The following is a 13,151-nucleotide window of genomic DNA, read 5'->3' on the forward strand; positions in this document are numbered from 1 at the left end:
TAAGTGGTGAGCCCTGTACAGAGAGGGCCCAGCTGTGCATATTGCTCCAAGAGATGTTGACTTGTAAATGTCAATTTCCAATGGAACAATCAAGAGTTGCTTGAAAAATGGCAGATTCCAAGTCTGAGACAGGAAAAAAATAAAATTAGCCTGGAATATTTCTGAGAAAACAAGGAGGCAATGAGGACATGTTGAAAGGACATGAAAGCTACCTTGAAGGGACTCCCACTGCCAAATCAGAAATGGCTTAAACATCTGCACACACGATAATAATGGATTAAAACCCACTGAATAAAACTGAAAACCGGGAGTCCATACAGATACAATAAAGGAATAAATCAAAAGTTTAGTGAAAAGGAAATTTAGATAGTTTCAAAGTGTCTTTCTCATGAACACTTATTAATTATAAACAGAAAAAGAGTAACTGCACATGGGAGAAGCCTGGCAGAACCTCCTCAATCAAGTGACCAAGGGACCAAGGGCAGAAACGGGACACATGGAAATCACGTGCCACCTGGTAGACGTAATGAGAAAACAACAGCCTCACCTGGGCGACAGTCTTGCCAAATGCATGACCTGAGTCTAATCCAGAGGAGGCATCAGACAAAGCCAGATTGAGGGAACTCTACAAAATAACTGGACAGTCGTCTTCACAAGTATCAAGGTCACAGAAGTCAAAGAAAGACTGAGGAGCTCTCTCAGGGTGAAGAAGGTTAAAGAGATATGATAACTCAAGAGTAATTCTGGAATGTCATTTTTTTGGGTATAAAGACATTATTGGGCTTACCAGCAAAATTTGAATGGGCCTGAGAATTTGATGGTAATGTACATGGTGATTTCCTGATGTTGCCAGTTATATCTTGGTTCTGTAGGAGAACGTACTTGTTTATAAAAATGTTCTCTACAGGGACTTCCCCAGGAGTCCAGGGGCTGAGACTCTTGCTCCCAGTGCAGGGGCCCCAGGTCTGACCCCTGATCAGGGAACTAGACCCCTCAACTGAAGAAACAAAAAAAAGATCCTGCATGCTGCAACACAGACTGACGATCTTGGGCGCTGCAACTAAGATCTGGCCCAGCCAAATACACAACAGATAAATAAATAAAAATAAATAAATTAAAAAACCCCACACATTACAGTATTCAGGGGTGACAGGCTACATCAGCAACTTACTCTCAAAAGGTAGTTTTTTTACACTGCACTTGAAACTTTTCTGGAAGACTGAGACTGTTTAAAAAACTACCTTATAAACTCACTATTGTGTTCAAATGGTTACCAAAACAACAACAACAAAAAGGCAGGAAAAGAACGATTACATTTACCTACCAAACAATACAAAAGTCACGTAGCCTCCCTGGCTTCAATTCCCTCTATAAACACGGGGGCTGGATGGAACTATCTTTATGCTTCCTCCTACTACGAACAGTTTTTCTTAGGGAGAGACTGGAAGAGACAGGGATTGCTAATTTATAGAATGCTGTTCTTATCTTCCCTCAAAAACATCCAAGGACAAACACAACAGTGTACATCTGTGTACAAACACAACCCAATTCACTGTCCCAGCTGCGGAGAAAGCCTCTCTGTCCAAGCACAAGAGCAGGTCCTAGTCTATCTCATGAGCTCGTCCATCCGTCTTTCTTTGTTGTTGTCCTCTTACTCTCAGGTTCCGTCAAAGGCTGTATCCACATCTCCAAGTCTTTGAAAATTCTCCTATTGAACTACACTTACACAGTTCCTAGGTGTGGAGAGTACTTTTCACTATTTTCAAAACTTCTGTACGGATTCTCATTTTATCCTCTCAAATACTGATGACATGGTATTACTCTCATTTTATAGATCCAAAACATTTCTGGACAGAAATCAATGGCTTATTCACAGCTAGTATGTCCACACTAGTAAAGCAATGCTCAAAATTCTCCAAGCCAGGCTTCAGCAATACGTGAACTGTGAAATTCCAGATGTTCAAGCTCGTTTTAGAAAAGGCAGAGGAATCAGAGATCAAATTGCCAACATCTGCTGGATCATAGAAAAAGCAAAAGAGTTCCAGAAAAACATCTATTTCTGCTTTATTGACTATGCCAAAGCCCTTGATTGTGTGGATCACAATAAACTGGAAAATTCTGAAAGAGATGGGAATACCAGACCACCTAACCTGCCTCTTGAGAAACCTGTATGCAGGTCAGGAAGCAACAGTTAGAACTGGACATGGAACAACAGACTGGGGCCAAATACGAAAAGGAGTATGTCAAGGCTGTATATTGTCACCCTGCTTATTTAACTTCTGTGCAGAGTACATCATGAGAAACAGTGGGCTGGAAGAAGTACAAGCTGGAATCAAGACTTTCGGGAGAAATATCAATAACCACAGATATGCAGATGACACCACCCTTATGGCAGAAAGTGAAGAAGAACGAAAGAGCCTCCTGATGAAAGTGAAAGAGGAGAGTGAAAAAGTTGGCTTAAAGCACAACATTCAGAAAATTAACATCATGGCATCCGGACGGTCCCATCACTTCATGGCAGATAGATGGGGAAACAGCAGAAACAGTGGCTGACCTTATTTTTTTGGGCTCCAAAATCACTGCAGATGGTGACTGCAGCCATGAAATTAAAAGACGCTTACTCCTTGGAAGAAAAGTTATGACCAACCTAGACAGCATATTAAAAAGCAGAGACCTTCCTTTGTCAACAAATGTCTGTCTAGTCAAGGCTATGGTTTTTCCAGTAGTCATGTATGGATGTGAGAGATGGACTATAAAGAAAGCTGAGTGCCAAAGAATTGATGCTTTTGAACTGTGGTGTTGGAGAAGACTCTTGGGAGTCCCTTGGACTGCAAGGAGATCCAACCAGTCCAGCCTAAAAGAGATCAGTCCTGGGTGCTCATTGGAAGTACTGAGGTTGAAGCTGAAACTCCAGTACTTTGGCCACCTGATGTGAAGAGCTGACTCATTTGAAAAGACCCTGATGTTGGGAAAGATTGAAGGCAGGAGAAGAAAGGTACGACAGAGGATGAGATGGTTGGATGGCATTACCGACTCAATGGACATGAGTTTGGGTAGACTTTGGGAGTTGGTGATGGACAGGGAGGCCTGGCGTGCTGTGGTTCATAGGGTCGCAAAGAGTTGGACACGACTGAGCGACTGAACTGACTGAATATATCCAAAACAGAGCTCCTGATTTTAAACTCCACCCTGTTCCTTGCTCAGTCACCCCCATTTCCCCCCTGGTTACCCAATGGCCCCAGTCTAGATACCCTTCCTGATATCTCTCCCTCCCCCTGAGTCCGAAGTATCCTGGACCATTCACTGCTCTCTGCCCCCACTGCTCCTCGTACATTACTTCTCCCTTGAAGACTCTGCCCTTGGAGTGCTTTCCCATTTTAGAGCTTGGACTGGTTGGCTTGGCTCCCTGAACATCAGCTGTTGACCTTCTCCTTTCTCTTTTTCCTTCATTGATGATTCTGAGCAAAGTTGTCTGAATGCTCACAACTCTAATTTCGGTGTGACCCTAAATCTCTAAGTTTTCAAGAAGGAAAAAATGATGTTATTTCCTGGCCCAGTCTGAGGCAATTCTGTTGGTAGTATGTGAAAAGGCCTCTCAAAATCCCTTGAAAATCAAGGGCCGATTCTGCCAAAAGCAAGTAAAAGCAAAGACTTTAGGAAAAAAAAAAAAACAAAACTATAGAAAATATACCACCACTATCAATAACAAAGTTGATCAAGTAACATTTCTCATTACATAACCATTGGGCAATAACATAAAGAGTATATCTGTATGATACTGTTGATTGGCTCAAAAATGCTGCTTGATGCCAAGCCCCAGAAATCAGTCAATCACACAGTGAGCTGACCCTCAGGCACCTTTCAGAGCAGGTTAACAGATTTCCCGGATAGTCTATGGGGGTGTCCTGCTTCAAGACTACAGGTATTTCACTGAACTGCCCACCACAGCGGTGGGCTGGAAGTGCGTCACTAACTCAGTCATGGACATCGGGAAGATTACAGCAGCATATGGATATGTACTAGGGAATACAATCAGCTGTGACAACTAGCCAGATAAGGGATCCCTTTTGCCATGTATGTATTCCAGAATTAGAAGTCAAAATGATATCACTATTATAACGCACTGATAGAGTATTAAGACTTAAGGTAGAAACTGTGTATGAAAGAGAGAGGGAGAGAGAGAAACAATTACCAAGCAGTGATCATGCACAAATTACATGCTAACACCTAGAATGGTAGGCCCATGGTGCAATTTCTAAGGGATAATGAGGCCACATGACCTAGAGGATTCTTTCCAATTAATTTTTTACTATCAAAATTTAATCAACTCCTGATTTTCATATTAAAGAAGATAATCCCTAAATCACAACTATTTGACTTCTGAATATACTGTATAATCTACTTTTTTAAAAAAACTGCATACTTACTGTCTAAATAATATAATGAAATTTATGACTTGAGCCAACATTAAAATAAATTTGGCACAGATCAACTACTGGTTAGAAACCGGATGATAGCTCAGAAGTTGGACTTGGGGGGGAGACCAGCGTAGAATTTAAAATTTCCTGTAGATAGTCCCCATATGAATAATGAAGATATGACAGTGTGGGAAAATTTATCATTACGTGTAACATACTAAAAGACCTCCCCTATTTTGCGGCGGTTGTTACTGAAGGTGAGAGGGGTAGTGATTTGCTGGAGTCATACAGAATTAAAAAGTGAGAAACAGAAGAGAGAGACATCCGCAAGTCCTTGGCTGAGGTTGCTGAAACCCACCCACTGCACCAGGCCTCCCATTCTGCCACCAGGGTTGCATGCCTGCCAAGAGCTCCTAAATGACGTCTTCAAAGTTCTGCAGAAAGAGAAAACAGCCAAGGGATCACAACAGCTAGCAGAAGCGGCTGGGGCTGCAGCATATGTGGGAGCATTTGTCTTCCAATTAACTATTACTTTCTTTTTGACTAAACTCCAGCTCTCAGTATCAGAAAAAAAATATTACCCACAGGCAAAACCTGTTCAGATGGTGAAATCCGGAGGCAGTGCTCCATCTTACCAGATTTCCTACAGCCAAGACGTGTTCAAACTGTGGCGTCATAGGATGGTGCTCCATTGCCATAAACAGGGTGTTCAGGACGATGCAGATGGTGATGGCCAGGTCCACGAAAGGGTCCATAACAATCAAGTTCACAATCTCCTTCAGCTTTATCCAGTAAGGGTGACACTCCCAGATGAGGAAAGTGTTGGCAAATTTATACCAGCATGGCGGGCACTTCCTCTGAGACTCTTCCAGCTCTGTAGTGGGTCAAGAACAAAGGGAGCCCCTCAGTCTTGGGAAGGAAATGAAAGGGTTAGGCTTGGTGGGTCTCACTGTTATCGACACGAGAAGGAAGGTGGCTGGGGAGTGCAAACTCTCCTGAGAGTTTCCGTCAGTTTTCCTTCTCCTGAAGGCAAAAAGGAGGCTGATCAGCCCCAGGTCCCATCCCTGTTAACAATGATCTAGTTATAAACAAAACTCAACACACCCGTTTGGGGAGCATGGCAGCCCTGGATCAGCTGGCTTTAACATGCACAACTGTACGATCTCAGGCAAGGTAGTGCTGACTTCTCTACGCCCCTGTTGCGTCATCTGAAAGGGCACTGACTTCTAAGCTACAGGACTAAAGGAGTCCTCAATTCTCCATCACTTACGCACTAAGTGGTTGACAACAGATAGCACCGGGCCTGGCATAAGGTAACTCCTCAATAAACGGTGGATACACATTGTATCATTAAACTATTATCAGAGAAGCAGAACACTCTGAAGCCAGACATATGTGGGTGCAATCAGCTCTGACAATTGCTAACGGTGGGCCTTGAGTAAATTACTTCAATTTTCTGTGGGAATTAAATGAGCTAAAATACATATGAAGTGCCTCAGAACACCCTAGTGTGTAGCAAGTGGTGCTATGGAAGTATTTGCTGCTGTTATACATTTTCTTTACAGCAGAATCTGCATCGTCAGTCAAGCCACCATGTGGACTCTCTTCTGCTCTTGAGGATGTGGGAGTTCGCAGCGCTGTCAGGAGCAGAAACCGCGTCCATTCCTCTCTGCTCCTTCCTTCCTCTCTGTCATCTCTCCTCTCTCTCTCCTTCTCTTGCTTTTACCCATTCCCACTCTCACCCTTCCCTTCTCTATCTTCTTCCTCTTCCCTTCCCTTGACCGCTTTCTTTTTTCCTTTTTCTTATTCTCTTGTCTTCTCCTCTCTGTCTCTTTAGTTCGTTACTCTTTTAAAAGCAGAACCCGCTGTCTTCAAACAAGTTCTTATTTGACCTCCAATACATAAAACAGACAAACCAGGAGCTGCTCTAGCTGAGGCAGGAAGAGGAGCTTGGAGTCCAGTGTAATCCAAGTCTTCCTTCCCTGAGGTGCTGCCTCAGGGTCCTAGGACTCTAATAAAATCAGACTGAGAATCACTGGACGCAATGAAAGCTCGAAGGCAGTTTTACAATGCGAAGATGGGAAAGGATGATCAAACACAGAGAGCTATTCTGCTACAACAATCTAGGTTTCCTGCTGCTGCTGCTAAGTCACTTCAGTCGTGTCTGACTCTGTGCGACCCCAGAGACGGCAGCCCACCAGGCTCCGACGTCCCTGGGATTCTCCAGGCAAGAACACTGGAGTGGGTTGCCATTTCCTTCTCCAATGCATGAAAGTGAAAAGTGAAAGTGAAGTCGCTCAGTCATGTCCAACTCTTCACAACGCCATGGCCTGCAGCCTACCAGGCTCCTCCGTCCATGGGATTTTCCAGGCAAGAGTACTGGCGTGGGTTGCCACTGCCTTCTCCGAATCTAGGTGTGAGATCCCTTCAAATTTTATGTTTATGTATTTTATGTTTATAAAATATAATAGATAGCATCACTAAGGTTCAAGAACCTTGATCTGGAAGGATGTTCTTTAAGAGGTATAACTCTGAAAACTTGGCAGCATGACAGTCCTTAGAGGCCAGGTCTTGGTTTTGTGGGGTTGGATACAACTGTGTCTCCTACTGCCCTAGCCCTACTCAAATCCACTAATGAAATCAAATCATTCAGGAATAGAAAAAAATTTTCCAACATTTCACCAAGAACAAGATGGCTGCTTTGTATCAGTCTACTTCCCCCATTTCCAACCAGCTGGAAGGTGCCCATGGTGATGGCTTTATTTTAGATGGGGTGCTTTGGTTGGGCTTCTGATTGGCTCCCTGGTTGCTAAGAAAATAGGTTGCCTTGGTTTTTCAGATTTAAGGGCCACAGTAAGCGCCACGTGGGAGTCTGCGTGGGAAAGGAAGTCTGTGAAGAAAATTTGCTTTGGCTTCTTCCTCACAGAACTCCCTCCCTTCCCAAGGTAAATTTAGTTTTCTCCTAAAAAAGAAAATTGAAAAGGTTCTCTTATTTCCATAAATTCTTATAGTACATATTTGGAAATTTGGTTCCGTTCCTTTTTTAATCTCCTCCTTTCTCCAAATGTCTGCTGTTTACCGGCAGGTGGAGGTTGAAGCGGTGACTGTTCACGTTTCTAACCGGTGATACAATTGTAATGTTTCACAATGATCTAGGCTCCCAGTCCTCCCCAGACAGCAAAGGGCGGGGTGGGTTTCCCCACCCTATAGGGCACCAGGAAGGGATACTAGGCATCTCCTCCCCTCATTTACAGAGACGAGAAGATTGTTGGGATAATCTTTTCCGTTTCACAGAGACTAAGTAAAGCTGTGGAGCTCTAGGAGCTAGAAAAGATTGACTAGGGGAATAAGGAGGTTTATGAAGTGACTCGCAACTCTGCAAACTGTTATTGGCCCCACATGCCTGGAACGGTGGAAGAACGTGGTCTTGGGAAACGTGTTAACCTATGGGGAGAGATGTCCAAAAGTTTGTGGAGCTTCTCTTAGTTTGTTCCTGAACATTTTCAGAGAGGTGACTGTAGTCTTCCCAGCCTCGAGGGCACTGGGGACTGCTTGCAGAGAGAGGCCTCAGGATTCCTCCAAGAAGGCAGCCTCAGTAGACCAGGAGGCTTCTGGAGGCAAGGGCCTCTCCCAGCTCAGTTCAACAATGGGCCAGGCACTGGGAATACATCTGGTGAACAAGATTCGCCACCCTCACAGAGCTGACAGCCACAGCTGCAAAGGAAGATACCTGGTAAGCAATTGCACTGACACTTTTGAAGCTGCTTAACCTGAGAATCAATAATGCTAAGCACCATCACTTCCTCATTCTTACTTCAACTCTCTCCCGCAGCTCTACTGTTTGAGAAGTAAGACTGCATCACTCTCTGCCGCTATCCCATGCCTTGTCGTCTGAAATATCCCCCAAAGTTATGGCTCTGCTGACAGTGAATTCCACTGAGTTTACTGGATCCTGGTGAGCATGTTTGCAATAGGATGGGGGGGGGGGGGGGGGGAGTCAGAGCAGGCAGGATTATCCCATTATTTACAGTATTCTGGAATTCTCCATTGTGGTTTCTAAACCATTAGATAAGAGGTCTGCTTCTTTGGACTAAAATGATGCCAGTTTCCTAACTGAAGGCCTGAAAAGAAGAAACGATTATTCATTCAATGATGACTTTCCTTGCTGCAGCAATCATGAAATACAGAGGGAGCGGTGGTTAAATAGGAATAGATCTTTCTCAATGTCCATTAATTCTTTCTCACATCATTCAGCTGCAGCCAACCACTGTTCTTTGCTCACAGCAGCTCTGTCTCATCACCTTTAGCAAAGAAAATCAAATATTAGGAGAGGGGATCGGAGGGAAGGGCGGCACAGGCGCTAAGGCCCCCAAAGGACTCCTGCAGCCCCAGTGCTCCTCCCCAGCTTCAAGCACAACAAAATTCAGCTCAGTACACATCTTTTGAGCATCAGCTTTTGCCACACCCTGTGCCAGGCCCCTGAGGTAATCAATAAATCACTGTTGTACTGCATGGATAGTTCTCCTGCTCTGATGTTTTTACCAGGAATAAAATATGCCTGGTGGAGGTTGTTAGCTTTTCTTTCTCAACTGCCATAGATAGTCAGAGAAACCTTGTCTTGCTCTCCAAGTGAAGAATAAAATTAGCCAAGGTTTTTAAGCTATTAATAATATATCTTTTCTTGGAATTCTTATGATTTGCAATTATTTACATGTTATCTCAAAGTATAAAGTTTAAAGGTGTTCTATCAGACAATGACCTCAATGAGAATTAAAGAAATCAGGAGCTGAAAGCAGTTAGTTCAGTGTTCCTTTTACTTGATACACTCTCAAGACCAGTCTAGGTTTAGTCTAACTCCTTGCCTACATGTGCAGATGTGATCAGTCCAGGGGAGCTTGAGGTTCATTTCTAGGGATTCTCCTTGCACCACAGATGCCTGCCTCTGCCCAACACACCCACACACACACCCTCCCCCAAACACGCACAGACCAGAAGTGGTATTTTGCTTAAATGATTCAAAAAAAAAAACTGTTCCAGGAACACCAGAATAATTTGAGTCTCCTTATCTCTGGAGAAGGAAACGGCAATCCACTCCAGTACTTGACTCTAAGTATTATGGGGTAGCCTGGGAGTGTGGACTCTGGAGAACTGCAGTCAGGAACAGTGTGGGTCCATCATGTGACCAACCAGCTAAAATAACATGCATCAAATGAAGAAGCAGCATTTGCAGTCAACCAGAATCCTGTGAGAAAACAAATCTAGTCACTGAATCTACTACCAAAGAAATCCAGAAGAGCCTGGCATACAGACATGACCGGACCGAAAGCGGACCTGTGCTGGGGGACTTCGGGGTAATGGGAAATGCTCAGCTGCCTCTCAGCAAGTCAGGCTGTGGTGTGGAGGAGCCCCTGACGTGGAGTCCAGGCTCTGACAGCTATGCTGCTGCAGACATGCTATGGTTCAACAGTGGCCACTCTTCCCCGGGGCACCGAGTGCCAACGTAAGGGGGGTTTCGGCTTACCTGTTCACATGCCCAGTGTATTTATGGATATGTGGGGGTGTTTAAAAAGAGGCAGAATTAGGTATAATCAAAACGCACAGTGCATTTGTCCTTAAGGGAAAACCAAAAGCTTTGTAAGCAGCTAAAAAGGAAACGGGGAAGGCACGCCTGGTGGTCGGGGGCATGAGGGTCTTCCGTCATCTTATGTCATGACAGTTCTTCAGTCTACGCTCCTCTCTGTTTCACATCAGCTCATCTGTTCCTCACCTGTGATGATTACAGAGCCTTCCCAAGATCCTCTGGCTCACTCTTATGTTGTTCCTTTGTACTTCTTACCTATCTGTGCACAGTGCTGGCAGCAGCTTTGAAGTCCTTACTGGATTCTCCGCATGCAGATTTGGGATGCTGGTTTCTACAACCAACAGACTCTATTCCTAAAGCTCAGAGGCAGTTTTTGCAAGCAAAACTCAGACCAAGGGATTATATTCATATTACACACACTACATATTTATATCCCAGCAGCTTGGACCAACATCACAGGGCACATACCTTCTACCAGTGTATTCGTAACAACGCTCAATATACTGTTGATCCTGTCCTTTCGTCCATAGGAAGCCAGTTGGTCCATAGAAACTAACAGAGATCCAGGGCCTTTCTTCTTAATTTCCACCTCAGTTGTAGCCTTAAAGAAAGAGAAAACAAACAGGAAGTTGGGTGAGTGATGTCTTATAAATGTTAAGGATATACCTTACTGGACATAGTCCAGAGGAACAAGAACATATGCTCTTCATTAGATCTTTTTATTCTAATCCTACAGTCCTATTTACTTCAAGAGGTAGAATGAAACAAATTGGCCATGGGTCATCCTTAGTTCCAGAGATGACAAGACCAAGTTGTTTAGGTGTGTATAAAATCTACAATGAACCCAAGAGCCTGGCTGGGACCCACATACTTCACCTGGTCAATCTAAGCACGGAGTAGAAAGACCAGATTCCCTGGGGCAATGCCATCAGAAGCAGACCCTGAGGTTTTCCTGTCCTCGTCTCTTCTCCACAGCATTTGGATAGAATTGGACCATATGATGAAAAAAAGTCAAACTCACCTGTACTTGAAATTTCATCAAGGGCCAAGTCCCTGAGCACACTGAATATTACCGATGCTGTCTCCTCCATGTATAGGAACACCATCACTCTACCAGACTGTCACTTTCAAATGTCAAACCTGGGCCTCACTGAACATTAGCAAGTTGAAGGTCTACCCCAAATATCCTCCAAGCCACGATAAACAAGTATGTTAGGTTTTGCTATCTTAATAAAAGACATTGCCTCATATAGGGGTACCTTCCCTTTTTACATTTTTATTTTATGAGTTAACCTGCAATGTTCAAATTCCCAACCAAATAAAAAGGGCAGAAAATACCATCAGATTGTTAAAGTATTTTCCACACAGTCCACCCTGGGCAATGCTGGTATGGTAGATTATAGCAAAGGGTTTCTTAATGTCTCTCACTTGTATTCTTTGTGCCAACCTGAATATTCTACATCAGATTAGGCTTAATAGGGTGGCTTAAAACCCAACTTTCTAGTAACCATGTTGTCCACTGTAACACGTCATCCATATAAACTTGGGGGCTCCTTCCATGTGCAAGGAAGAGGGCAGAGACAGTCACCGTCCCTCACAGGACAGGGAAGACATATGTTTGTATGAAGCTAGAGAAGTATTTGTCTAATCAGTGCCAGAGTGTTCTGAAAAGAAAACAAGGGTCTTTGGAGAGCTACATCAGAAAGTCTTTTTATTCTTATATAGATTTAGATTTTAAGAACCATACTGAACAAAGCTCCTGGCAGACTATATCTTTATCCCATTGTAGTATGTTATCAGACAGTTTCAGATTCAGAGATGTGGTTCACCTTAGGGTCTTATTTATTCTATTTTGTTTGTTTGGCAGAGCTACAGAAGAAATGGAAGAGAAAAAAAACCGGTTTCCTTGGGAATTCCTATATGCAATACTATAGCAACATCTGCATTTGTAAGAATGACTTCTTAACGATTACCTCAGTTCATGATAATGGATGTTTCTTGGAGAAATCACTTTTTGCTACAATTCCCAGCCTGATATTCATGACACTTGATAAATGCGATTAAACTACTACATTTTAAGAGTGACAATCATCTAAAAATGAACACAGAAAGTCCCAATACAATGGACATTCTTATTTCTAACACCTATTGACTCTAGATTTTTACTGAACTGCCCTTGTGCAAATCTACAGTAGACAGATTTCTATAATGCTGACCTCCACGGTACTGTAATACCTAGTGGACTGCCTGGTTCATCAAAGATGATGCAGCTGCGCTTAGTACGGCTTTGGTACTAATGTCGCTTGCTGTTTTCTGGGCACACTGGATATCAGCATACATAAATTCTTCAGACTTTAATAACAACAACTCTAAAAAACAAACTTAGTAAAAATGCTATCTAAAAAGACCTGGTCAAATTATTAGGTTATCATTTGTTGATACCTATCCAAGAGAAAACAATTTTGAGCTTGGGTTAAAAATATCCACAAAAATTAAAGAAAAATTAACCTCTAAACTTAATATTAAGACGGGACAAGTATTATTTATATCTTTCTATGTAAAATAAAAGTAAACTATAGCAGGACTATGTGGAGACAACTTTGAAATATTAAAATTTGTCCCATAATCCATAATGTGTTATAGAACTATAATACACATTGTACATCGTTTAAGTTTCAAAAAAGAAACAAATGAAAGAAGATGCCAAGAAATGAATATCTCAAAGCCCATATTTAGGAAACTTAAGAGGGCCAAAAGAAAAATTCATTAATTATCTTTTTACAAAGGCAAGAGTATTTAGCATCAGTTCAGTTCAGTTCAGTTGCTCAGTCGTGTCCGACTCTTTGCGACCCCATGAATTGCAGCACACCAGGCCTCCCTGTCCATCACCATCTCCCGGAGTTCACTCAGACTCACGTCCATCGAGTCAGTGATGCCATCCAGCCATCTCATCCTCTGTCATCCCCTTCTCCTCCTGCCCACAATCCCTCCCAGCATCAGAGTCTTTTCCAATGAGTCAACTCTTTGCATGAGGTGGCCAAAGTACTGGAGTTTCAGCTTCAGCATCATTCCTTCCAAAGAAATCCCAGGGCTGATCTTCAGAATGGACTGGTTGGATCTCCTTGCAGTCTAAGGGACTCTCAAGAGTCTTC

The 13,151-nt window shown here is 43.1% G+C and overlaps 1 protein-coding gene across 1 annotated transcript in view; it reads right to left on the minus strand.

The window, feature by feature from the left end:
* The window catches only part of SCN8A (sodium voltage-gated channel alpha subunit 8), a 122,893-nt gene that overhangs the window by 34,823 nt on the left and 74,919 nt on the right, over positions 1-13,151 (minus strand). Inside the window, exons 12-13 of the mRNA XM_052640752.1 lie at positions 10,468-10,600; positions 5,054-5,292 (exon numbers count right to left, since the gene is read on the minus strand). Of these exons, the coding sequence (XP_052496712.1) occupies positions 5,054-5,292; positions 10,468-10,600 (372 nt within the window). The remainder of the gene's footprint in view (positions 1-5,053; positions 5,293-10,467; positions 10,601-13,151) is intronic.

The sequence above is a fragment of the Budorcas taxicolor genome, chromosome 5, assembly GCF_023091745.1.
Source record: "Budorcas taxicolor isolate Tak-1 chromosome 5, Takin1.1, whole genome shotgun sequence".
NCBI lineage: Eukaryota > Metazoa > Chordata > Mammalia > Artiodactyla > Bovidae > Budorcas > Budorcas taxicolor.